The sequence below is a fragment of the Convolutriloba macropyga genome, chromosome 14 (genome assembly GCF_964194025.1).
Source record: "Convolutriloba macropyga chromosome 14, txConMacr16.3, whole genome shotgun sequence".
Lineage (NCBI taxonomy): Eukaryota > Metazoa > Xenacoelomorpha > Acoela > Convolutidae > Convolutriloba > Convolutriloba macropyga.
Window position 1 is genome coordinate 36784928 of NC_134481.1, and position 27498 is coordinate 36812425.

Here is a 27498-nt window from a genome sequence, read left to right on the forward strand (position 1 = left end):
GTAGCTCCACCACTCTGAGTACTTGAGGGACTACTAAACGCGGGCCTCTAATGAAACTTGATGCCCGCTGAGCTTTACCTGTTTATCCCGTTTTAAAAGCTCAAAGTCATGAAAACAGGTGTGAAAACATCTTACAAAAATAAAAAAAAAGACAGAGCACCAATACAATCCAATTCTTGGATTGTAAAAAAACCACGATGTCCCCAATAATAGCCGCTATCGCTTCGCGGCTATTAAACATACAACAATTTTCCTAACAATTATAACTCGATTCATCTCGTAGCGTGTCGTGCAGTATGTATTCGGATATTGTAAGTTTTGTCCCGAATATTTTCTCTACTTTCAGACCCAAAATTCAACATCTCCAATGAGAATTATTTACTGCTACAAAAATCATTTTTTAATTATGTTATTGAGAGCAAAACGAGCTTTTCCTTCTGGTAGTAAATAATTAACCCCACTAAGGATGAGGGCGGGAGAAGGAGGATGAAAAATCCACGTAATAATATGTTACTCACTCGATGTCCTGCATGAGTTGTCTGGCCTTGGCTGCATGTTCACTCTGTTTCTCCTCTATCAGTTGGTTCCTGTCATTCAACTCCTTCTTCGCATTCTCGTACCCATCCTCCGCATCGTCCTCTTCCTCATCATCGTCATCCGTGTTCACATCTTAAACAAAGTATTCAAACTGAACAAAAACAGAAACAAAACAAATAAAATTTCAAAAGCAGATTGAGTTATGGGTTATAGATAGTTTTGTGTAACTTGATTTGATATTTAAATTGGTATAGGTGGCTTTAGAAACCAAAAAGTTCCCCATTCTTTATTTTTTTTTTTCAAACAAGGACACTAGGTAACGTCGGAGTTCCTACCAAATGTTTCCAAAAGTGATACTCCTGATTACTTTATGCAGATAAAAATGGGAAAGTAACTATGGCAGCGCATTTACAGAAGCTCCCGCATTTATAGAAGCTCCTGTAGCATTTTTTCAAAAAACTTTCAAAAAATCTCTCAAGAGTGATTAAGTTCAGGGCTCCAGATCTTATTTCCCCACATGCATGCCTCAAATAAATTTAAGCGAAATATGCGAGCTTTTTGAAATCATCCAAACTTTTAACTCAAACTTTATAAAAATTTTTCCCAGCGAAAAAAGAATGCAAAACGCCTTGCACTAGTCTTCTAGTTACTAGGAACCTGTTTTTACACGTACAGAAAAATGTCAAAAATAACATTAAAAGTTTCAAAAATTTTTCCACCTAGACAAATTTTCTCAAAAACCCTGAAGAGAAACTTAGCCAGCGATATATGCGTTTGACAGGAATCTCATATGCGTTTGACAGAACTCAAAGGTTACTGTTTCAAAGCTATAGCACTAGCAAAAAAGTACTCATTCCAAAATTTGTTTGAAAAATATTTTTTCAAACGTTTGAAATCTGCATATAATGCCAACACAAAGCCGTTCAGAAGTGTGTAGAGATGGCACATAAATTTAATTATAGAACAAAATGCGATAAAAAACAATTTGAAAAGATTACAAAGTATTTGAAAAAACATTGTTTTGAAAAAATTGTCCAAAATTTTGCTATTCTGAAAATTTGAACGCTACTCTAACTAAACAGATTTCCGCGGAGCAGATGGCAACTCAAACTTAATTATTTTTTAAATCCTAATGAGCAATGTCGTCGAAATTGACACAAAATGAAAAAAGATTGAAAAATTTGGACAACATCGGACAAAAACTGCCCTAAAACCCATGAAGTCAGAAAACAGTAGTAAAAATTCGCCGATTGTTTTTAGAGCACTTGAATTTTAATTTAAGTTTTGAATACAGGTGACGATTTTTGGACCGTGAGAGACCCCGACCCCACACTCGATGCTAATGAACAATTAGTACTAATGAACAAATAATTAGTACTAATGAACAATTAGTAATTTAGGTCAGGCCTTCCAAAGAACACTGCCAAGAGGAATTGTCAAAGATTCTATTGAAAAATGTAGATTCCTGAAACAACGAGGACGTTCGATGGCTATAGAGCACCATGAGCAAAATAAACCATAGGCAGAGTATTCACTAAAACTGATGATAAAGAAATATAAAAATTAAATGAGGTTGTTATCATCTCTGTACATATCGTGCGTGGTAAGCAAGCATTAGTGTCATTTGGAACAAGATCAAATTACCAATGAGAAGGATGCAAGAATAACAAAATCGCACCATTAATGAACATTCTGGAGATCGGAGTTGTTTTAATTTGAACCCACTTTTCTTAACAAATAACTAACAGAAATAATTCTGCAAACGTATTATTCAAATCATAATTAGTGCTTCCAAAAACAATTTAACAAAAACATTGTAAACATACCCGGCAGATTGCCGGAAAATAGCCGCCGTTGATTCCAATAAGCATGATTGGGATTGCACGAATAGAATATATTGAAAAAAAAAAGATTTTTGTACAAAAATATTTTTTAAGTCCGATTTATTTTGATGGCATTTCGTAGTTGAACATACTTCTGTTTCTTAGAGAGAGGCTACAGGGGCTACTATCAACACCAATAAGCATTAGGGGTGGTAAATAAGACTTATAGGAACGACGTTCAAATAGCGGGCATCTAAAATTGGGCTTTATGGGTTTATCCCGTTTCTATTTCTGACTTCAATTTTTTATACCGACTCTGTTCATTTTGAATTGCTTTGCTTAGCAACTGATGTTCAAATTCACTTTTAGCAGAATGAGAGAAGAGAGAAACTAGCCTAGAGAAGTCAGAAAGATTTCACGCAAAATGTCGAAAAAGCGGCAAAATGGTAAAGCGAAAAAAAGTTTGACGAAGTAAAAAAAAAATACGAGCGCAATAATAGCCGGCTGAGAAGATGAGGGCGGCAATTAAAAAATCCAAAACAAATCTGAACTTAGCCGGCAAAATGCCGCGGTTGACCCACTTGACGCACATTGGGATTGAAAACATAGCCGGCAAATTGCCGGAATAGTTGCGAAAGAGTGGACTTGCGTGCCGTATAATCGAGGTAGAAACAGACGCAGATACAAGTTATCGACGCCGCTCAAAAGCTATGTAAAAAAATTAAGCAATGAAATAATACGGGTTGTTAAAATTCATTGCGCAGAAGCCTTTTCATTAGGGACCTTTTACAAATATGAGATCCTTTGACCTTAACCTGATCCAAATTAAACTTCAGTTTTAAAGAGGAAACGTAATTTTTATTGAGTGACGTAAATCACGTATGATCAAAATCTACTGACTCAAAAAAAACTTTGGCGGAGAGAGTGAGAAAAGACGTCACGCGCACAAAAGCCGTCAGTGAGAGGAAGTCATTCAGAAAATTTGACAAACTCAGCTTTGCTGTGTGAAAAGATGTAAAACCAAAAAAGAGACAGTCAGAAGACGAAACGAAAAAAAAGAGCACCGCAATATAGCTCCGCTCAGCTTACAGCTTCGCAGCTATAACAGAAAAAAAAGAGAAATTGACAGAAAAATGTCAATTTTTTTTATCTGGCGAGCAAATTCTGCATATTCGGCAAGCTCAAAAATTTCGCTTAATTCAGCTTCTAAACTGAACGCTATTAAGCATAATACTAATGCCCGCTAGCAATTACTTAATGAATTTTGATAACCTAATGCACTATTACTTAATGACCGGGCTTTATAAGCTTATCCTGTTTCCTTTGATCTTTTGACTTTGCTTTGTTGACTTTGACCGTATTCACTAAATTGCATTATTCAATGTGTTCAAAAATTTCAGACCCATTTAATTAAATAGTGAGTGACGTAAGTCAGAAGTCCAGCGTGAAAATCGTGATCAAAAGGTGAAACGAAAATAAAAATTGGCGAACTCTTCGGAAACAACTTCTAGTAGAAAACTGACTGCCCTAACTAGCAATATGAACATCTTAATTACTCATGACAATCAATTTTAAACAATAACAGGCAAGTTGAAGATGGAAAATTATCTGATAAAAACTAAAGAATCTGATAAAAATTTTTTAATAAGAAGTGCGCCTCCAAAAAAATTACTGGCAAAAACCCTTTCTGCACTGTAAGTTCTTATTGAGTACACGACTGCCAATTGGGAGAAAAAGCGACCAAACAGTCCATATTCAGAAAACCGGGGAAAGGAAAAAATTAAAGGACAATGATGAAAATATATTTTCGACATTTGAGCAAAATTATCCACAAATTGCTATTTCACATCAACTGAATTTTATTACTGCATCTGTTCAGGCACTTGCCTGTCCAACACCCGGCAAAAACTTACTAAAAAACAAAAAATGGCACAGAACGAATGAAAAAGTACCCTAAAAAAAATTAGATATTTGTATTTTTATTTCAGTGAAAAGGGCCCTCTCTAATTTCAATGACACCTTTCAGGAGCAAACGCTATAAAATAGCAAAAAACTAAGGATCGAACAAGAAAATCAACAGCGAGAAGCATAAATGAGCAAAAATAAATAAAATTAAAAAAAACTAAAATCGGCCAAAATTTGCTTAAATTTACTCAATTATGAATTGAAAAACAACTCAAAATCAATAACAATTATACCAGAGATCAACCAAACCTACTAAAACAGCCAATTTGAACCACATAACTCCCCAAAATGTTGATAAAAATTGAAGAATACAAAAACTGCTAAACAGCGTTTAACATTGCGAAATGGTTTTAAAAAGCTCCAAATTGAGACGAAACCATCACTGCTTGATTCAGATGGCCGAAAAGCTTTCAAACGCAATATTATTAGTTGGGGTGAACTTTTCAAACACCTTTGGCAGAGAAATTGGAGTTTAAACAAAAAAAATGCTTTGAAAAGCGAATATTTTTGAAACGCACGTGATCAAAAATATTCGCTTTTCAAAGCATTTTTTAGTTTAAACTAAAAACACAGTACAATCAACATAACGACCGATTTGACTGAAATGGACTAAATGCAATCAAAACGAATATGTAGAGTTTGGATAAGTAACAGAAATTTGTAAAATCGAGTCAGTTAATTATGCACTGAGATTTCCCTGCACTTAAAGGCTTTTCTGGCCCATTAGCCTCAAAAGAGAAGGACACAATCTTCGATAAGTTACGGATAGCTAGAAAAACTCAATTCGAGATGAATTTTTTCTATGGGATTGGCGAGTGGAAACTACGTCCAGTTAATCAGTTTATAGAAACTGTCTTAGTTTCCAACCTAACCCCGGTCTGTATGTCTGAGGTGTTTCAAAAATCACTTGTTGATCTTAACATCTTGCTTCTCAAAATCAGTGCTACTTTAAAGTCATGAGTAAACTCATGAAGTCACTGAGAATTTCCGCGTGAGCCAGAAATTCGTTCAGTTAAAGCCATTCTGGCATTGATCCAGAGTAGCAAAATTTAGTACGTACTGTATCCACTTTCGGCATTTTAAAACATGCCGATGCGTGTTTAAACTGAATTTTTAGCATGGTTATTCTACGTGACTATTAGACTAACCAGCTTCATCCAAGATGAATCCGGCCTGTTTTTTCCTCTTCTTTTTGGCTGGTCTGTTGAGTGAGTTCGCTCTGTAGTATGCCTCATCCTCATCGTCATCATCCTCACTTCCCTTCACTAAATCCTCCCCATCTGCAGCTGCAAAACAAAAGTAGAAAGAATCGACATGACTTTCATTTTTTTTTTCATTTTGATACGTCTGTGTGAATTATCTTAATTGACAAAATTGATCGCTGATCTAACTGCTTGAAACCAAAATATCTTCTAACAGGACTTCTGTGCTCGCCAAAATTCTCGAGCTTAATGCGACCTCATGACTACCTATGATGTCAACTAACTTAACGTTTAGAACTTAACGTTGTGATAGAGCTCGTGGTTTATGCACAATTAATTTTCAACCCTAAACAAAGCAAAAAGATTGAGAAACGTTTGCTTTTGATCAGCTAAGAATCTCTTACGTTCCTCGTCGCCACTTCCACTTTCGCTTCCGCTTGCTTCTTCCGCCCCACTGGAACCTACTTCTTCCTCTTCCTCTTCCTCTTCTTCTTCGACCACTTCGTCGTCATTTGTAGTTTCTGCTCTAGATGTCGGCTCTGCATTGTCTTCGCTATCAGACATCCTTAACTATGGTACTATAGTACAATGTAATCTGAAACGGAACGAATAATTAAAACTGGAAAATTTAAATTATAAAAATAAATCGACTAACACCAGACGAAATGCTCTCGAACGACTGGCGGGACAAATATAATTTAGAAGGTGTATAGGCTACAGAAACTTTGCCGCAAAAATTTCAGACTAGGGAGGCTAAAACTCAACGACTACGCTACACGGAATTTGAACGGTCTTTACTAACCATCGGTTTTATTTTAGCAAGAGGCTTAATTTCAGACTGCGCAAAATTCGAATCACTCAAAAAAATCAAAAATCCAAATGTGTGAAAACATAGAACGGTCGAGCAAAAATTTTGCAGAACAAAAGACGTCGGTTGAATTACTCTCAAACGACTGGCAGCAAACATCTCAGCAAACTTACAAAATGTACAACGTTTGATTTGAGTCTTTTTTATCTGAAATCAGTTTTAAATAGGAACGGCGGATTCAATTACCAGGACAACAACAAACGAGGGCAACAATTCTGTTGAACTTTTTTAAACGCATACAGTTTGGATGGTTGCAAAAGTTTAGAGGCAAAAGTAAAAGAATGCCGCCTATTTCATAGGAAAAATCTAATTTTAAACTAAAAATCCTCACAATGAAGATACTCCACACATCTAAGTCTAAACAGTCAACCTATTAGAAAAAATATTAGAAAAAAACCTATTAGAAAAATCAACAAAATATTTATACAAAAACTTAACAAAATTTCATAATTTCGAAACATAATTTCGTCAAATCAGCAGAGCTAAAAAAATGAAAAAATACATTAAGAGTTACGCACATCTGAGAGATAATCTTTGTCGATTTTTGAATTTAAAAAGTTTATAAAACCAAACTCAGCAGAGTTGGGCTTAATTCAATTTTTCAAAACTCGCTAACATGAACCAAATTTGATAAAAATGACAGACTTAAAATGTTCCACTTATGAGGGAAAGTTTGAGTATTTCTCTTTATAGTTAAAAATGCGACAATCAAGACAATTGCTGTCAGTTTTTTTTTTCTTAAAAAAAGAATAAACATAGATGGCAGATTGGCAGAAAATAACCCCAATAGCTTCGTAGATCTGCACTCTCAAAAAGATAGCAAAAGGAAAGACCAAAAATTTAACTTTTTATTATATTTTATGATAAATTTTGATTAAGCATCTTAATTAACTTATTGCTGCTTCTATAAGATGTCCTCAAATACCCTTCAATTAGAGTGATACGCACTCATTTGGCCATATCTCTTTAAATTAAAATTAAGAAAATTTAATTTCAGAGTGAGAAAGTCATATTTGAGAATGAGGTAAGTCACGAGTGACCAAAAACTTAATAATGCAAATGAACCAAAAGAATCTGCGTTAAGAGTGAAAATGACTTCGCATATACAATTCAATTGAAATTGCATGAAGGAATGAACAAAAAGCAGATCTGAAGTGATTGTGACATATGGGCGTAACAAAAATATTGACAAAAAAGCATACAAGGACAACTCCTGAAACAATTCAAACAAGTTTTATTGACTAAACAACAACAATCTAAACCTAGAATTGCTTGGAAAAAATAGTTAGAAAAAAATCCGATCAGAAAATCGAAAAAACTGAAAATCGAAGATAATTTGCCTCGTGAACAAAAAGCACAAGCGAGAAAGCGAACTTGTTCGAACATCGTTTCCTCACTCTGCTTTAAAATTAGAGCGAAAAAAATTCGCACCGCAAAACCACTCGCTTTTTCGGTCCACTTCCTGTTTCCACGTGACCAAAATCATCGCTTCAATTTGACTTCAAAAAATAAAAATGTGTCAACAGATCCCTATAAAAGACAGCGCCCCCAATAGAATTCAATTTCTGTAAATTTTAAGGTACAAAGAGAAGGACAACAATAGCCTTAGCTACCGCTTTGCAAAAAAACTAAGATCTATGCATTCATTTTTCAAAGTTTGTTGCCTGTTTTCTTGCAAATATAAGGAGCTGTTTTAGCAATCGCCACAGAATTAAAAATTCTACATTGAAAACTTTGTTTTCAAAAACTATTTCCTGAAAAATTCACAAAACATTTCAAAATAAATGGGACTAAGAAGTTCAATAGTGGGCTTCAATCAACCACATTAGAGGTTAACATATAAAACTATTAAGATTTAAAGTGAAAAATGGCACCAGTTTCGGCACCACTTTTCATTTGACTTTTAGTATTAAATTGCCGCCAATTGAGTTCAGCTGCTTGAAATGGTAATTGAGAGAGAATTTTAAATCACGCGAAACGCAAAAAAGTCAAGGGCGTAAAAGTCACTCGAAAAGTCAAAACTGTCAAGCAAAAAATTTTGCATAAAAAAGACACACAAGTTTAAAATAATTGCTATGAACTTCGTTCATGAGCGATTAAAAATTTAAACTTCCAATCGAAAAAACTAAACATGCTTATCTTTATCTTTATCTACATCTGCGAACATTTAACAAAAACAAGCATGCTTAGCTTTTTCTTGATTAGAAATTTGAATTTTTAAAACATAACCGACTAACGTCGGGCGAATTGCTATCAAACGAACGGCGAGCGGTTGGCTTCGTCAATAGCTAGCCACGGTATACTGAGGCTACCTTTAACTTAATTGAAGGGGCGTGAGATGAGCGCAGCGGGGGTGCACCGGGGCTGGGACAAGTGAGGGGGGGGGGGGGCGAGAGGGCGGTTTTTGGCTGCAAGGGGCCCTTACGGCCTGAACGATAAGCAGGGGTGGGTATTGAGGGGGGATGAGAGGGGGGCTGATGTGTGACTAGTGAGCTGAAAGTCTCTAAGAGCACTTAATGGCCGTTGGGTGCTACCTGTTTCTCCCGTTTTAAGGACGAAAAGTCAAATTGGTTAGACGAAAAATCGTTCAAGCGAAAAATCGCAAAAACCGACAGGACTAATATAATTGCTACAAGTTTCGTTTGAGAGCAATTAAACGATCTTTCGATGAAATTGTTCAAAATGCTCATTACCGGAGTCAACTCTACCTTTAATGCTAGTCCAGTTTCTCGGACAAGTATCACAATAGTATCAAAAAACATCAGTTAGTCAAGTTATCTTTTAACATATTTATTCACATAAAATCTCAACATCAATAACCGACCTTTCATTCATCTGTACTCAGCATTAATTACGGGCACTAAATACATCCACAATTAATCGCGTCCATAATTAATGGACAGGTTAAATTTGGCTATCAATTAGTGGCTCATTTCCTTTAATTCCCTAGTACGCCGTACTTTTCCTAATGAATAATATGGCTCCTCCAGTCATAGACCCACTGTCTGGAACAAGTACAGAATTTGGTGTTGGTCTGAGAGATCTTGCCCCACTATGCTGGGGGGTCTATAATTGGAAAGAGCCCCAAAATATGTTTAATAGCACAATGTTATGTCTAAAACTGTACAGTATTAAAGGAAAAGATCCCAATCAGTTTTATGAAACTATGGAAACAAATCTTCACTGTCATCATCGTCTTCCTCATCGTCAAGTTCTTCAGCCAGTTCTTCGAGATCGGCTGCTTCCCTTTCCCTTCTCGACTTAGCATCTTCTCCCTGATGAGCGAAAGACTTAGGAGGATAGCGAAGTGCTAGTGTGCACTGTTTGTGTATGTCGAGCATGAACCCTATTCTGGCTTGGTACTGAAGAGTGGGTTCCAGAGTCGAGTACACATCTGGATTGTCCAACGATTGCATCCAACCCTAATAAAATTTGATTACATGGCAAGCAAGCTTCTCATGAAATAAAAGATTTCAATCTGAATTTAAATGTTTTTATACATGTACAGATAAACCAACAACATGTCCATAAACATGACAATTCGACAAGTCTGTGTTAGTACAGTGATGACGCTTCCCCGACAGAGAGATTTTTTGAAATGCTTTCGCGATTGAAGCTCACCTTTAAAAAATGTTTAGAGAAATCTAATCCCACGAACTGTAAGCAGAGGCCTTATTATGCTCTTGACAAGATGACCTAAACACAGCCGGAAAATACCCGCCGTTGAAGCATATCCGGATTGAAACAAAAAAAAAAGAGATAAGAATTGACAGAATTTTTTTCCCTAAGTTTCAAACAGTGATGTAATAATTCGGTGTGCAGTTTCAGTTACATTCTAAAACTATACTTAATTCAGCTTCTAAAATGAAAACTATTAAGCTCAATGCTAATGTCAGCTAGCAACCATTCTTATGAACTTTGACACCCTAATGCACTATGACGTAATGACCGGGCTTTATAGGTTTATACAAATTCTTTTCATTTTGCTCTACTGACACATTGTATTCACAAACATTGTATAATTCAATGAGTGAAAGAACTTGAAATACATTCAGTTGAAACAGTGAATGAGGTTAAGTCACTAGTCAAACGTGAAAATCATGACTTCTGCAAAACGAAAAACCTGATCAAAAATCAAAGCGAATTTAAAAACATAGCAGGACAAGTCCTGGCCTACAATTCAAAAAAATTTTATTGACTTAAACATAGCTGGCAGATTGCCAGAAAATAGCCGCAATAGCTTCGTACATCTGCAGTCTCAATAAAAAGGTCAAAAAGACAGACCAAAAAAGAAAATTATTCTTTTCATTAAGGGCTGACATGTTAAGTTTTGACTAAAAATTTGTGTAACTTAATGCTGCTTCTATTAGCTCCTCTTAAATAACCTTCAATTGGAGAGCTATACACTCACTTGACCATATTTCTCAAGAAAAGTCAACTTCAAGTGAGGGAGTCATTTTTGAGAGTGAGGTATGTCACGTGTGAGCAAAAATTTAATCACGCGAACAAAAAAAACTCGCTCCACTAAGAGTGAAAAATGACGTCACGCACGCAACTCAGTTCAAATTGCATGAATTAACGAATAAAAAGCAGTACTGAAGTGATTGTGACGTCATACGGTCGAACATAAATCATGAGGACGAAATAAAAAAAACATAGCAGGACAGATCCTGACGTACAATTCAAAGAATTTTCATTGACTAAACAAAAAACTAGACCTAGAACGGACTATGAGTGAATTGGGAAAACCATTTCTAAAAATAAAAAAAAAGAAAATCAACGTCAAAATGCAGATAGCGAGAACAAAAAATTACTAGAGAGAAATGAAATTATTTATAACAAACTAGGCCTAGAATTAACTACGAATTGATTTGGAAAACCATTTAGAAAAATCTGATCCAAAAAATTGAAAGAACAGTAAAAATCAAAGTGAAATTGCCGCATGTGAACAAAAAACACTACCTACAAAGCGAATTTTTGTTCAAACATCGTTTTTTCTCTCTACTTTAAAATTAAAGCGAAAAAATTCACGCCGCAGATCCACTCGCTTTCTCGCTCTACTTTCCTCTTCCTGTTTCAGCCTGACCAAAATCACTACTCCAATTTGACTTCAAAAATCATGAAAATGTGTGAACATATCTCAAAAAAAGACAGCGCCCCAATACAATTCAAATTCTTTCAATTTAAGAAAAAACAAAAGGAGACCAATAATAGCCTCAGCTGTCACTTCGCGGTTATTTAAGAAAAACTAGACCTGCAATGCGCTATGAAAGAAATGGAAACAATTTAGAAAAAAAAACAATCAAAAAAATAAAAAAAACTTTCAAATTACAGTGAACAAATTTTTACTCCGCAAAACCACACGCTTTTCCCTCCACATCCTGTTTCGGCGTGACCAAAATCACTACTCCAATTTGACTTCAAAAATCATGAAAATGTGTGAACAGATCTCAAAAAAAGACAGCGCCCCAATACATTCAAATTCTTTGAATTTAAGAAAAAAAACAAAAGGAGACCAATAATAGCCTCAGCTGTCACTTCGCGGTTATTTAAGAAAAACTAGACCTGCAATGCGCTATGAAAGAAATGGAAATAATTTAGAAAAAAAACCATCAAAAACATAAAAAAGACTATCAAATTAGAGTGAACAAACTTTTACTCCGCAAAACCACACGCTTTTCCCTCCACATCCTGTTTCGGCGTTTACAAAATCATTGCTCCAATTAGACTTCAAAATTCATGAAACTGAGAAAAACAGCCGGAATCGACTCGAAGTAAAAACTAAAGTTACATCCTCCTCAACCACTAATAAACAAACAAAGCTATTTACTTATACCACTTATATACTTATATACCACTAAGTTTGAAAACAGAGGAAAAAATAAACATAAGCCGACAAATATCGGAAGAACTGCTCTTGAACGACAGGCGAGGCAATTTAATTCAGATCAACTTTTCTTTATGGGTGCAAAAAAGCTCCCCCCCCCCCCCGCGGGGATTCGAACCACTGACCTCCCGATCCACAGCCACACGCATTAACCACTAAGCTACAAATCACGTACCTCATCAATTCTGCAACCGATTTTATATTAGCAACACGCTTCGGAGCAATAGCGATCACTCAAAAATGAAGAACGAAAGCGTGAAAAAGTCGCTCGAGAAGTCGAACAATGTTCTAAAAGAAAAGCGCAAAATTGTCTAGCGAAAAATTTACATAAAAAAGACACACACGTTTACAATTATTGCTAAGAACTTCGTTCAAGAGCATTTAAAATGGAAAAGAAAAAGGTGCCAACCTGATCTTGGCAATTTCTCAAAGAATTACGACTCCAAAAAATTTTTTGATAAGATTGTCCAATATACTCGTTTTTTGTTCAAAAAACTGCACTGACAGAAAATATACCCGTAAAAGTTCCGATAACTAACCGGTTGAGAAGAGGGAGGCTGTCAAAGAACAAATCAAGCCATACATCTGAAAAAGGGAACAACCGACCGAAAAAACCCTGAGAAAGCAGCAAAACTCCCGAAAACTTTATAATTTATTAATTTTGAAACAATATGAGCTGTCAAATTTTGTTTTCACTTCATAGCAATATTCCCACAGCCAGTCCTAATAAACCAATTGAATATTTAAAAAACCGCTGCAAGGCAAAAAAACAGGAACTTGGCAAAAAATTGTTAAAAATTAGACTGTTTTCTTCAACTCAAACAAACTCCAGATAAAAGTAACGTAATTAAAAGGCCATGAAAACCCACATGAGAACTAATTTCAAGAAAAAAGCCAGACACTAAAAATAAGAAAAGGAGTATCAAACAGCTAAAAAAGAGTCCAAAATGGAAAATCAGAAAAATAGCTCAAGATTGCATATAAAACTCTAATAAAATGATTGAGATGGTCATGATGCGCCCACCCAAACAAACAATAACTTGATAATTTGGTTTTGAACACTGTACCCGAAAATAAGAAGTAAAAAAACTGCTTCGAAAAAACCGCACGTGATCAACATGTTTCTTTCTGCCCTTCAATTTGTTGAGCCATTTTACCTAAACATTTAATTTTCAATTGCCTCCTCTTCGAGTCGTAAAAATAGATCACCATTACTCTCTTCGAGTCGTAAAAAAGAAAGAGCACCAATACAATCCAAATTCTTGGCAGGAAACAGATCTGGTTCACTCAATTATAGAGCAAAAACATTTGATGAGCTAAAAAACAATTTAAAATTTTCCTTCATTGTATTGATGTGAAGTTCTCCTGTCTGCTATGTTTTTATGTTCAAGAGGTGATATATTGATGATGTTTACCGATCTTCTGCTCAGGAAAAATTGTTTGAGCTCCGATTGGGGATGGGGGAGGATTCGGGAAGGGGTTCAAACTCTTAAGACCAGCCAGCCCTTCGCACCATGAAATTATCAGTTTCTGTGAACTTCATACTTAGACTAGTAAGGCTATAAGAGGACTGATCAGCGAATTCATGCCCTCCATATTTTACCTTTAGATGAAAAAAGATCAGACGAAAAGTCAGCAGTACAAAAATGGTTTTAAAAAAGACCAGCAGGACTAATAACATAACCGACTGACGTCGGGCGAATTGCTCTCAAACGACCGGCGAGCGGTCATCTGGTTTAATGTACAAAATGTTTTACTATCAAGTTTGGAAAATTTTGAACACGTAGATAAATATATCTCCAGAAACTTGCAAATTAATATTTCCGGATGCTTGGATGAAAACAGTTGCTCATTTGAATTGGACCTTGGAGCATATAAAAAAACGTCTATCGCACCAACGGGTCTTTCCCATTATAGCCCCCCCTCCCCCCAGCTTAGTGGTCAGATAACCTATAGCCCCCCAAACAAGGTAATGATACCATACGGGGGGCTATAATTTCATTGGGGGGGGGGGGCTATAATGGGAAAGAACCGCACCAACAGCACAATATAAATTACCTTGTTCAAAACCCTACTCGATAGCACAGTTGAAAAAGTATCTTACATAGAGATATTTATTTAAATCTATATCACTGTATATTGCGTATGTATATTACTAACATACAAACGCTTAGAAACAAGAAGTTCTTATAACTAACTTGCTCGTAGTTGATCCTGGCCTCGATGACTCTGTCTTTGATAGCTTTTGCAACTGTGTATAGTGCATCACTTGGAGAATCCAGGCATAATTTTGCAGCTATGTCTTCCAGAGAAATGCATGAGTAGGAGGCATTAATGCGTTTGATTCCGGCTTTGATGACGTTGTGTCTCAGCCGACCAATCAGCATGAAGGTGCCGTCCTTGATGAATTTCTCTTTGTATTTACCACTGACCTGAATAAAAACAAATATTGAGCGAACTGATGTACGTTCTCCGTTAGACAAAGTACAGGTAACCTGACTCTTATGACGTCAGAGAAAAGCTGGCATTAGTTGAGTACCGCCTAGCGGTTCCATATGGAAGCATGAACTTCGAAATTACTTTCAGTTACATAACCTTGCTTGAAACACTTACTTTCAAGTTTTAACACTTAAGGTTTTTTGGCACTGATAATGGTTTGTGCAACACGATGAAAACTAGTTTCAATACTTTAACCTTCAATTGAATTAAAGAACTTTTAATCGTTGATGGTTTTTTTTTACATAGTTTTTTTTAATGTCTGAATTGTGGAATGTATCATTGGGTAGTAATTGATTCTTTTTCCTTAATGACTTTTTCTCAAAAATTCCATGAGACACAAAACATCTTTTCACCTGTTTGAATTCTTCCAAATTACCAGTTCTGACAGCTCTGGTCATCATCAAATAAGGCTCCAGAGGCTTCTTATAATGGGGAATCTGGAAAATAGCCCGTTCTGGAATCTCTCCCAGCAACAAACTCACAACACAAGTCAATTTCTGCACCTGTTGACGGAACCCTATTGCCACTTTCTGAGGCGCCTTTCGCAAAGCCTCGAGAAGATCTTTCTGCGATGCCGAGTAGTCGAGCTTAACGGCTTTTATTCGTCCAAGATAGTAAAGATATCTGGCAACTTCGTTATTGGATGCCTCAGCTGGGAACGTTGTTTTCTCTACAAAGTTCCACGCAAACTCGTACTGATTCTGCTGCAAGTAAATCCTTAACAAAGTATTAATAATCACAGCAGTTGACTCATGGTTATGGTGGATAATACTCGATCTCAGAAATGAATGTGCGTCATCTCGAATACTGCTCAGCTCTCCACTTTCTTCGTGAACTCTCGCATAGTAGAAGAAGCATTTTGCACTGAGCAGGTCTGTAGATCTATTGTTTGCTGCCAGGACCTTCGAAATCATCATCTTGGCTGCACTGTTGGCTAAAAAGGAGCGATTTGAAGTCAAATAATAACCAAGGGTTTTTAGGGTTATTAATAAAAGGGTTATTTTAAAACTAACAATAAAAAATGTTTCCATGAATAGTATGAATATTTTGTTTCACAAATCTTTAACGTTTTGGTTATAATCTATTTTACTTGTTCCGAAAAAGGAAACATTATCAACATTTACTTACGAGTTTCTAATAGTTAAGACAGGTACTAAACAGACTAGAAAGATTGTCTATCTCTAATCTTTTAATTCAAATAAAAAATCCCTTCTAATAGTCGGTCAAGCAAAAAATTATATTAAAAAGGACCACAGGACTAATATAATTGCTAAAAACTTCGTTTGAGAGCAATTAATAAACATAACCGACTAATGTCGGGCGAATTACTCTCAAACGACCGGCGAGCGGTTGGCTCCGTCAACAGGTAGCCACGGTTTAGTGACCCCATGGCACTACCTCTTTATCCCGTTTCTGAAGACGACAGTCAAATGGTCGGGACGAAAAATCGGCCAAGAGAAAAATTGAAAAAGTTAAACAGGATTAATATATTTGCTACAATTTGCTTTTGAGAGCAATTAACAATGGTTTCCTAAAAAGTGCCTTTTAGATCAATTATGATAAAAAAAATTTCAACTACAACTCATTGATAATGAGGATCAGAGATGATGACATTACGCTACATAACAGCAGCAAGTGCAGCATCAACAAAGCGAGAGAGAGAGAGAGAGAGAGAGAGAGAGTAAGAGATAAAACGTGAACGAAAAAGAGAAGGAAAGGAACCCTAATCGAAAAAGAGACAGGAATATCTTCCATGATTGGACTCGACACTGCAACTTCTAGTTTTTTTAACCTTGTTAATAAATAAATCATATAGAAAAAATGACTGAAAAACGCAAAATTAAAAAAAAACGTTTCAACTTCGCAATAAAAAAATTCAAAACTATTTTTTGTCTCGAAAGTTCTGTCAAGTAACCTATCTGCGAGACTTGAAAAAAAATTATTGGCCAGTAATGGTCGTTAAACTCAGAAAAGGACAACATTGAAAAATTTTGGAAGAATTTGCAAATTTTAACAAAATCGTTCTAAAATTCGAGACAGTAATATCTTAAGAACTAATTTACTGTCTCAAGAGACTATCCTGTATCCCTGTTTCAAGCCTGAAATAGTTTCACAGGCTCATAAAGATCCATACACTTGGAACATAAAAAATTTCCAAAAATTTGAAAATATAAAAAATATGCAAAAATTCGTGATGTTAAAATCTTGCAAGACAATTTATTTAATCTAGAAACTATTCAGTAACCTATTTTCAAACCCTAGAGGAGGTTCGTTGGCTCTTGAGGCTGAGAATTTTTTTTAAAAAACTACAAAACATTAAAAAAAAACTTAAAAAGCAAGTTTTATCAAAAAATTGCTAGAATTTGTGACATTAAGAAGTTGAAAAACTTTTCCTTGGCGATTAAAAGTGTGTCAGTAACTTATTATCGAACCCGTTATGATGTTTTCTGCCCCTGGGTCTGGAAAGACCTAAACAAAGACGAAAATAGCTAAAAAAAATTGAAAAAAATGCACGTTTTGTCAAAAAATTGCTAAAATTTGTTATGTTAAAATGTTGAAAACATTCCATTACAACTGGAAACAATGCAGTAACCTATTATCGAGCCTTAAAGGAGGTTCTTTGACACCTAGGACTGGTAAAATTCAAAAAATGGTAATTTTCAAAAAACTTGAAAAAAATTGAAAAATAGTAAAAATTTGCGTTTTTAGCAAGCTGTTGTTCGTCAGTAGCTAGCCACGGGAGGGGGGGGGGGGGGGTCACTGGTTGTAGATTGGGACGGCATCACTGGGGTGGGGTCATAAGCGCGGTGGGGGGGGGGGTGGGGCAATAGGGAGGGGGGCTCAACAGTGGGGGGTCTTCAACCTCTAAGAGGGAGGGGGAGCTAGGTGGGGTGGATGGGTAGATAGGTTGGGTAGTGCCGGGGTAGTTGGGGGTAGATGGGGAAAAAGAGGTGAAGGGAGGGGGTAGTTTGGGGGTAGGGGTAGGTGGGGGGTAAATTGGGGCGGGGGGGGGTAGGTAGGCGGTGGTAGTGGGGGGTAGGTAGGTGGGTGGGTAGATAGGTTGGGGAGGTGGGTAGTGCTGGGGTAGGTGGGGGGGGGGGGGTGATAGGTGGGGGTTGCTAGGTGAAGGGAGGGGGTAGGGGTAGGTAGGGGGTAAGTTGGGGGTAGGGGTAGGTAGGTGGTGGGGGGGGGGTTTGTGCGATGTAGTAGTTTAGATAATTAGGGGTAACTTTTATAGGAACAAAAAAACTCAAAATTACCTCTTCACCTTGAACATTACCAGCAGTTCCTAATTACTATGCATTACAAACGAAACTACTGTTAAAATCCAATGTTCGAAAACAGAAGTCAACAATCAAAAACGGAGGTAAATGCTCGAACAAAAAGAAGTCAAAATTCAAGTCATGAACAAACTTGCTTTCTGCTTTAAAAAACCAGTAGAATCTCAATACTCCTCTTCGAGTCGTAAAAAGACCGACAGGACTAATATAATTGCTACAAACTTCGTTTGAGAGCAATTAATAACGAATGGTTGAATGATTTCTGTAGAATATTTTTTCTTGTTCTAAGTATATTTCACGTTTTGATTATAATCTAATTTACTTGTTTCCAAAAAGAGAATATGAACAATTAATTTCCAAATGTCTTATGATTAAGACAGGCACTAAAAGAACCCAGAAAGATTGTCTATCTCTTATGTTTTCAATTCAAGAAAATCGTTTCTAATAGTCTAATTCCACAAGTTACCGCCAGCTTCTCATGAAACTTTTAGGAAAATCGTGTTCGCCGTTCTTACATACTTAACTCAAAAAATCACATACAAATGCAAAATTGGTTTTACTGCTCGGGAAAATAAAAGAACAGTATGCTCTGAATTATATAGCGAATTCCAAAATCTCAATACAGTTCGGTCAAGACAATAGAAAAAATCATAAATCTTTTACATTTAAAACGAGTATTATTGCCGCTCGCAGATAAAATTGACCGAAACATGTCAGTTCACCAGAATAGAAAGAGAAAATCTTTCAACTACCCCTATATAGGTGATTCAGATGAGTAAATTATTTTTTAATTACCCTGTTGGAAGTTCTTCTTGTCCAAATTGTAGACAGTGATTAGCAGACAGAGGTAAGCCTGTATCTCGATCATGACAGCTGAGGAAAACTTGAGGTCTCTTTTCCCACTAGGAGTTGTGATCAAATGCACAGATTGAGTCTTGCTCGAAATCAAATTCAACAATTCGTTCTTTCCTGAAAATAATTAGTTATTTAATATTTGGAAAGAACAACGCAGCCCTGAGATTCATGATTAAAAGGCAGTATGAGTACTTAAAAGTTGTGCTAGAAATTCAAAAACTTAACTGAGGAAGAATACTTAGCACAGATTATCTTCAATCTATGAGGTGCTTAACAATCATACCCACAATTAAAAACGGCCCTCATTTAGACCTATAGCACTAATTAATATGATTTCCAGCATTTTCAATGAAACCGTATTAGAAAAGGCCGAATACTGAAATGAAAGGACACCATATTGAAAATGAAGGTATAAAGATATGCCAAATGCTGAAAATAATATTAACTAACCCTGGGGATCAGAAACACAGCACGTGTTGACAGCTTTCTGAAGCACTTCCGGGTTCAGCTTAGTCCGCAAGTTCAACAGTGATCTCAAAACCCGATTTAGAAACCTCGTTTCTTTCGTTATCATTGTTTTTTCAATCAGTTTTGCATGTTCTCTGATGTCTTCAGCACACAGTGCGTCTAACGTCTCTTTAGCATTCTGGTCAACTTCCATTTGATCACCGTCTTCGTGGGTTGTTGTCTCAGCAGTTGAATCTGGCTTAGAAGCCTTCTTCGCATTTTGAGACACCACTTTGGGTTTTTGCGGAAGATGTGTTTCAACCATTTTCAACTGAAAATTTTAATTTCACCAAGTTCATGAGTTCATCATGTTGTCCAACCAAACGAAGTCTGTTTAATAGTAATTTCAGACTCCTTTAAGACTAAAAATTTTGTTGTATTTGCAGCCAGCATGAAAAAGTTACTTTTCTTCGGATATATTGATACTTAGTTATGAATGATAGAAGTCTCATTTCGCTCTAAACGGAGTGTATTCGAGGCATTGTTTCTACCTTTCCAATGCAATGATACGCTAAATGCACAACAATTAATCACGTAGCTGCTGTTTTTATTTAAAAAAACTGAAAAGTTAAGAACAAAAAATTAATTCAAAAAAGTCGATCCCTGTTTACCACTTATCACTAAAACTAAACAACTTAGTCTGATCAGTCCTTGTAACATAAAATCATCTACTTCGGAACAACTGGCCTGACACTCAAAAATCCTGACGTCGCCGCAAAGTACTTGTCATCCTTAGCTGAACCTGAAGAACCTTCATTCATGGCGTTTGGATTCTTGATCTCCAATCCTTCAAGTGGGGTGAATGCCACACTCGAAGCAGTTCCAGAGATCTGCTGTCTTACAGTAGTGCGACCACCGTGCACTTGATCTTTGGCCAATTTCCTCTGCAGGCTTTTCGATAACTTCACCTCCGTTTTCTTATCAATTTGGGCCATCCGAATTCCGCCAGTTTGACTACTTTTACCGATGTTTCCAAGTGTGAATCCCAAATCCTCCTGGACCAGGTCGTCTTCAACTTCTCCAAAGTTCATTCTGTTAGCTTGTTTTCTCAACTCAGTCTCACCGAGTCGAGCTTTCATTTTTCTGAATCGTCGACCACCTCTTCGTTTCCTCGGAGCATCAATTGGAGCTGGTAATGCTTTAGCCTGTTTAACTGGTGGCGGCTCATTGAGCTTTGTCAGTTTTGACAAAATCTCTTCGCGGAATTGCAAACCAATAGAGCCACTTGCACATGAATGATTGCTGTCAACACGCGCGGCCAAGGATGCTTTCGCCGCTATCAGTTTGGCAGCTTTTCGCTTCAAATCTGGCACTGTTTGCTGAACAATTTCACTTTGGAAAACAAGCCCGCAATGTGGATTGACAGCGATAGAAGAGAAACCAGACATAGATGCTTTTTGTGCACCAAGTACCTGGATATTACAAGCTGGCATTTTGGACAACCCGGTTAAACCACCCGAAATACCCATCAGCTTAGCTGCAATTGAAGCACCAACAATGGCTGACAAATTAGGCGCAATAAGCGACATTCGAGACTCCACGTATGCAAGAATCTTAGCTTTAACATCAAGCAAATCTTTGGCCATTTGACACGCTTCAACGACGGATTCGACCACATTTTCCTCGAGTTCTTTTCCCGTAGTTGTTGCAGCGGAGACACTGACAACCATAATTGACGCCGGATTTAAAATTTGCGCCAACTCCTCGCTAGTTTTTGCTTTTGATAAATCATTTCGTAAAATCAGCACTGTATTGATATAATCTTGAGCCATTGGAACCAGCGATTCAAGTTCTGGGAATCGTTTACAGTATCGGTCTCGGATGAACTTATGAATCAAGTAAATTTCGCTGTCAATTTTCAGAACTGTGTTGTTGGCACTCACGATGAGTTTATACTCCGGGTCTTGCTCGACTGGGCCAATTATGTTACTTTTACTTGTTTTAGGCTCGGTCTGGTAACTTTCAATTAATTTTAGAAGCGTCTTTAGATCATCACTAGCGTGCAACTTAGCTATTTCAGTCACCGATGCGTTCGCATGCGATGTTTTAGGATCATTAGGTTCGCCTTTCACGCCGCCAGAAGCAAGCCCACTGTGATCCATGATGCTAGACATGCCAGCATTTTTGTATGCATCAACAAGTTCTTCATCTTCCTCGCCAACAGCTTCCTCCAAATCAGCCAGCAGTTCATCTGCCAGAGACATGATAGAATTAAGTACAAAAAACCTTATACAAGAAGGTTATAACATTAAAATTATTAAACTCTATTACGTACAGCTCTTTTCAGGTCGATTGGTCTCCCACACTTTCTATCTGAGTGAGCTACAGTTAACCTGAAAAATGAAAATAATTTCTGAATCAAAAGCCAGGACAAACGAACCATCTGAATTTAAGGATCTCTCCCATTATAGCCCTTTGATTATGAATATTGTTTTAGATTTTGCTGCCGCAATTTTTTGGTTTTGATTTATTGTCCGGCTATAATGTGACGGGGGCTATAATACAAATTGAATGTGATTGGAAAAAACGAGTTCTAACTTTAAAACAAAAATAAACAAGTAAACCAGCATAAACGATTAACACGGGACGAATTTTCAAACGACGCGTTGGGAAGGTTGATGAGGTGGCGCAAAACATATTAAGCATAGCTCTTCTTAGCATGAATGTATGTCTCCTCAGCAATTTCGGTTAATCACAGAACTAAGGGAGGCGCACAACATTTTTTGCATCAATTTCTTCCAAAAACTACCAACAAGTAAGGAACAATGGAAATTCATTAAACAAAAGACCAGTCCGAGTGAAAGAGTTGTCAAGGTTGATGAAATCAGATTAGACAGTGGTGAAATTTCAAGGGAACCAAAAAACATTGTCAATTGTCTAAATAGAGCATTTGCTAATCTAGGAGTTTTCAAAGGTTCGAATATTGCTTGTAAATACCCTGATAAACTTAATATACCTGAATTCACATTCAGAACTGTGACTAAAAAAGAACTTTATTCAGTCATTGACTCGCTTGACGATAACAAAGCGGCAGGACCAGGTGAATTCTCAATTCGACTCATAAAGTCTGGCAAATTAGCTATAGGCGCACATCTACAGTTCGCCTTGAATCAGTGCATTAAGGAGAATGTTTTCCCAACAAAAATGAAACTAGCCTATGTAACACCAACTTTTAAAAAAGGTGATAAGCTAGATAGCACAAATTATCGACCAATTTCTGTAACTCCGAGTTTTGCAAAAATTTTTGAGCGCCTCCTCCTGACTCAGATAATGGAGTTCATTGATAAGCATAAAATTATAAACAAAGAGCAATTCGGATTTCAGAAAAAAAGTCTGCAACAGATGCAGTTCTAGAACTGGTTGAAACAGTTTCGGCTAATCTAGATAAAAGCAAAGAAACTGTGGCTATTTTTCTAGACCTTGCAAAAGCGTTTAATTCCATTTCGCATAACATTTTCCTGAAAAAAATTGAAATGTATGGTTTTTCCCAGGAAGCGAAAGAGTTATTGTTTTCATTTCTTGCCAACCGTAGACAAAAGGTAAAACTTAATGGCGTATTCTCTGATTGTGAAATTTTGAATCACGGTGTGCCACAAGGAACTGTTTTAGGACCACTCATTTTTCTTTTATATGTGAACGATTTCTCATCTAATATAAGCACAACGGAAAAGGTAATTCAATTCGCAGATGACACAAGTATTGTCTGTTGTGGACAGAAAGGTAGCTTTCATGGAAAAGTCACGGAAATTTTACAAAAAACAGAAGAATATGTAGAGATGAACAAACTAACTTTGAATACAAACAAAACCGAATTAATCTTTTTCTCGCGCGATAATTCTGATTTCGGATCTATTTTTTACAAAAACGAAGTTCTCACAACACAAAAAAGTTGCAGATATCTTGGTATTCAAATTGACAGGAATCTTAGTTTTGAGGAGCAGCTGAATAAAACCTTGAAAAAGATGGCTCATGCTATAAGATCAATTTACCTTATAAGACATCAAGTTCCCCTGAACGCGCGCATTCTTCTTCTAAAATCACTTGTACTTTCGCACTTATCATTTTCGGCAATCTTTTTTCAAAATTTATCTGCAAAAAACCTAAAACGCCTTAACCGACAGATTAACTGGGGTATAAAGGTGTGTTTTCTACGCAAAAAGTATGACAAAGCGAGAGATCTGCTAATCCAGACAAAAACCCTACCAGCTGAGCTGATAATAGCGAAAATGTCGCTAATTAAATTTTATTATGATATCGCTAGGCCAGAAAATCCTGAAAATTTTCACGGGTATCTGAGTCTTCATCAAAATACTCGAACAAAACAATTCAAAGTTAGACAAAATGCCGAAACAAGCTTTGGAATGAATTCGATTGTTCGTCAATGCGTACAAAAATGGAATAAGTTACCACATTGGCTTCGGTTGGCAAAAAATGGAAAAGTTTTTAAGAAAACGTTGAATGATTTCTTGCTCTCACAACATGAAAAAATTCCTTTGAATAGTAACGTAGGAGCTTTTAAAAGTTATTTTTATTTTTAGGAAGAAAACAATCGAAAGAAAATTTTAAAATGTGATTCTTTAAGAAGATTGTTGATGTTTATTATATTATTTTGTTTGAATGATTTGAATTATTTTTTGTTTCAGGTATTTTTAACCGTATGGTTATAATTTTAATTTACTTGTTGCAAAAAAAAAAAACATTCCTAGAACCACTGAGTTTCTTGGAGAACTGCTCAGCAATTTAATTTTTTTTTCAAATCAAAAACTAAATTAGGAAATGCCCCTCCTCAACACTGGGGGATATAAAAAATATGGATCTGAACAATTGTTTAATTTTTCTATAAGTCCGTATTAAGTAATTTTTTAAGTTGAGTGTTGACTCTATCTTAAAAATTAATTGGTTATCGTTGTCTTTCTGAAGTTTAGGTTGAAAACTTGAAATTTAGATTTGACAATGTGTTTTTGAACAGCAAATGCGTGAGATTAGCAAATTTGAACATCAAATGCGGGGGGGGGGTTCGATTATTTCTGTAGCTAATGACTCGTTCAAAAAGCTAGACACTTCCTGAATCAATGAGTAGACTCACATTAGTATTACCTATCAGGAGTGTTTTATATCGGGCTTCAATTTGGCTGGATGTACTTGCGATTCTCGCAACCAAGTTAACTTGAGCTATGTGAGCTGTCATAGTCAGGTTCCAATTCAGGATTGTAATTACTTTCAATGATAGCGTTGACTGTATTGCCAATTGGATATGAATTATCGCAATTAGAGAGGATTTCTTTGAGTTAGGTTTTGCGTTCCAACAGAGCCGCGCAAAATGGTTCTGCAAAACCAAAATTTTTGCAAGTTCTTCCCATTGCAATACATTTATCATTGTTATTTGAAGACCAAAGTAGGCCTCGCTCTCAACAATTTTGACCCATGGCTCGGGGTTGTGGTTGAAACTTTGGCCGTGTATTGTTGCTGCAAAATTGAAGTTGCATTGATATTGCATTCATTTGCGGAGCGGATTGGCTATTAGAAACTTGGGGCGTTCCCATTATAGTCCCCCCTAGAAATTATTCACCCCCATAATAAATATTTCAGTTTAAATATGATATACGGGGCAGCCGTGGTGGCCCCCTGACTTTGCTGATGATCATATTTGGAGCAAGTTCACTGCATCAACTTATTGTAGCGACACCAAAAGACACCCGAAAGAAGCTCAGACGTTGGGTATTCACGAAGCCTGGCCTGAGTCTCAATATCAGAGCAAACAATCAGAAGAAAGTTGTTCAAAATATCTGGCAATTAAACGTTTTTCGAAAAGAAAAAGCTGTTATTTGGCACGATACGATCAACAACTCAATATCCCCGCATTCCAGCAACAACTATCACCCCCTCACCACTGCTGAGCTCATTGCCGATCTCAAGATACTTACCCCATCTTGACTCGGCAGTACCGACAACTGCACATTGGCCGTTTCTTGGAACAGAGACTCTCTGGAAAAGTCTTAGCCCATCTTCGACAACTCCAGGATCTTCGTCCCCGCCGAAACAGGAGGAGGAACAACCTGTCACTGAGACGACGGATTACAAGACAGAGACAACAATCGCCCGAAAACAGTGGACTCACAATCACTATTCAAAACCCCTGAAAAGTTTTAGCTGCTTACTCTTAGTCTTTCACGTGACCGTCTCTTAGGTGAGTTCGTGTTACCGAAAGGCTTTTTCTTTTCTTTTTGAGCAGTCTTTCACGTGACCGTCTCTTAAGTGAGTTCGTGTTACCGAAAGGCTTTTTCTAAGCAGTTTTCTTTTCTTTTCTATTCTGTCCTGCATCTGTTCTCTGAAAATTAAACTTTTCATGTGACCGTCTCTTAAGTGAGTTTGAGTTGTCAGAGAAGCTATATTTTTCAGAGTTAAGTTTTCAGTATCACGTGACCGCCTCTTAAGTGAGTGTGTGTTACCGACATAGCCTATTAAGTTATTCATCAACAATCCGTTAAGACAAATCAAAATCTTTTGCATGTGCTAGCCAAAATGTCCTCAAGAGTTATCACGTGCCAATCTTGCAATCACAAGATTGCAAAGAAGGAAGCAAAATTCTCATGTGCCTACTGCAGCAAAGCAATGCACATGACACCCGACTGCACAGGCTTCGAACAGTCCAGTATTGAAGTCCTTGTCAAGTTAGAAGCAAATCTGCTTCACATCTGTAACGAATGCAGTGAAAATAAGACACATAAGTCCATCTTAAAACCTGCTGAACAGTCGAAATTGGAAGACGATCTAACAGACCTCCGAGAACAAATGAAAAAGTTCCAGCAAATCATTGAAAACTCGAATGCAATGATCGAAAATGTAAAGAAAGACTTGACCGAATTAAAGTCAACTGCTCCCAAGAGTTATGCACAAGCTGTTGGAAAACTGCCCGGTAGCACAATTCGCGACGTGTCAAATGCAAACAACATTCCTGGTCTGGGAATTCGAATAAGAGGTATACCTGAGAGTAGAACCAAAACACCAGACGAGCGTATGCATTCCGACATCGAATCGGTTGAGCAAATCCTAGACTTCTTGAAAATCAAAGACAAACGCATGAGCAAAATTCATCGTCTCGGTAAATTTGACCCTGACAAAAAAGGGGCACGCACTATACTTGTTTGCATGGAAAACATCATAGGTAAAGACCTGATTCTGAAATCAGCTCACCTGCTAAAGGCCTACGAACAACCAATCTTCATAAGTCCTGAGCTGTCTGCAACGGACGCGAAAAAAGAAAATGAATGTCTGCGCATTCGCCGTGATCTCATTGACAATCACAATTACAATAGCAGGCAAGTTCGTATTAGAAATCTCAAGGTGGAGCATAAAGTTGGAGACAACTGGGTTGTCTTTGAAAACGCACAAAAAGAGAATACTGGTATCAACTGGTGACTATACACACTCGAAATGCTTTCGTTCAATGTAAGGAGTCTGATGAAATTTGAGCGTCGCCTGAAGTTCTCAGACTGCTTGTCAACGCGAAGCTATGACATTTTATGCCTCACTGAAACATGGCTGACTCCTGATGTTCAAAACTATTCGCTCTTCCTACCTGCATACACGATCTACCGAAATGACAGAATACCATGCGAACACGAAACGAAACACGGTGGCGTACTTATAGCAATCAGATCGACTATTATGCACGAACAAATTTTGATTGACCTACATCTTGAGGATTTTGTGGTGATTAGTGTACAAACAAAACCACAGCCGACTCTCATATGCTGTTTGTACAGCCCCCCATCAGACAGCGACTACACCTGGTCGCCGCAACAGTTAGAAATTCTGCTCTCCAAAATATCAAATCATGCTAAAAGAATAGGCTACCAAGGCGTGTTCATTTGTGGAGACATCAAGTTCTCCAAAACAGACTGGAACAACATGAGCTCCAATTCCGAGTGTGAAAACGCTGTTCTGGATGCTCTTTCGGAATACAATTTCCTGAACTACTCAAATCTTCAGTTAGACGTCATTCTGGCCAACAACCCTGACCAGATTGTCAAAACTGATCTTGACACCGATCTTTACAACTGTTACGCACTAA

The 27498-nt window shown here is 37.0% G+C and overlaps 3 protein-coding genes across 4 annotated transcripts in view; all 3 read right to left on the bottom strand.

Moving 5' to 3' along the window:
* The window catches only part of LOC142353334 (transcription elongation factor SPT5-like), a 49042-nt gene extending 42924 nt beyond the window's left edge, over positions 1-6118 (bottom strand). The window contains exons 1-3 of the mRNA XM_075405565.1: positions 5932-6118; positions 5474-5611; positions 519-669 (exon numbers count right to left, since the gene is read on the bottom strand). Of these exons, the coding sequence (XP_075261680.1) occupies positions 519-669; positions 5474-5611; positions 5932-6091 (449 nt within the window). The 5' untranslated portion in view covers positions 6092-6118. The remainder of the gene's footprint in view (positions 1-518; positions 670-5473; positions 5612-5931) is intronic.
* A 3038-nt stretch (positions 6119-9156) lies between these two features.
* LOC142352991 (putative 26S proteasome non-ATPase regulatory subunit 3) lies at positions 9157-19691 on the bottom strand. The gene is made up of 5 exons (XM_075405160.1): positions 19368-19691; positions 18858-19031; positions 15135-15715; positions 14481-14714; positions 9157-9817 (listed from the first exon to the last, which is right to left on the bottom strand). The coding sequence occupies exons 1-5, from the start codon at positions 19687-19689 to the stop codon at positions 9560-9562; spliced, it is 1569 nt and encodes a 522-aa protein (XP_075261275.1). The 5' UTR covers positions 19690-19691; the 3' UTR covers positions 9157-9559.
* A 301-nt stretch (positions 19692-19992) lies between these two features.
* Positions 19993-21768, bottom strand: LOC142353461 (U4/U6 small nuclear ribonucleoprotein Prp31-like). 2 transcript variants are annotated; one of them, XM_075405713.1, is made up of 2 exons: positions 21700-21768; positions 19993-21615 (listed from the first exon to the last, which is right to left on the bottom strand). In XM_075405713.1, the coding sequence occupies exon 2, from the start codon at positions 21536-21538 to the stop codon at positions 20093-20095; it is 1446 nt and encodes a 481-aa protein (XP_075261828.1). In that variant the 5' UTR covers positions 21539-21615; positions 21700-21768; the 3' UTR covers positions 19993-20092. The 2 variants fall into 2 exon arrangements, with proteins under 2 accessions (XP_075261828.1, XP_075261827.1); XM_075405712.1 differs by having other exon boundaries at positions 19993-21753.
* Between the last annotated feature and the right edge of the window lie 5730 nt (positions 21769-27498).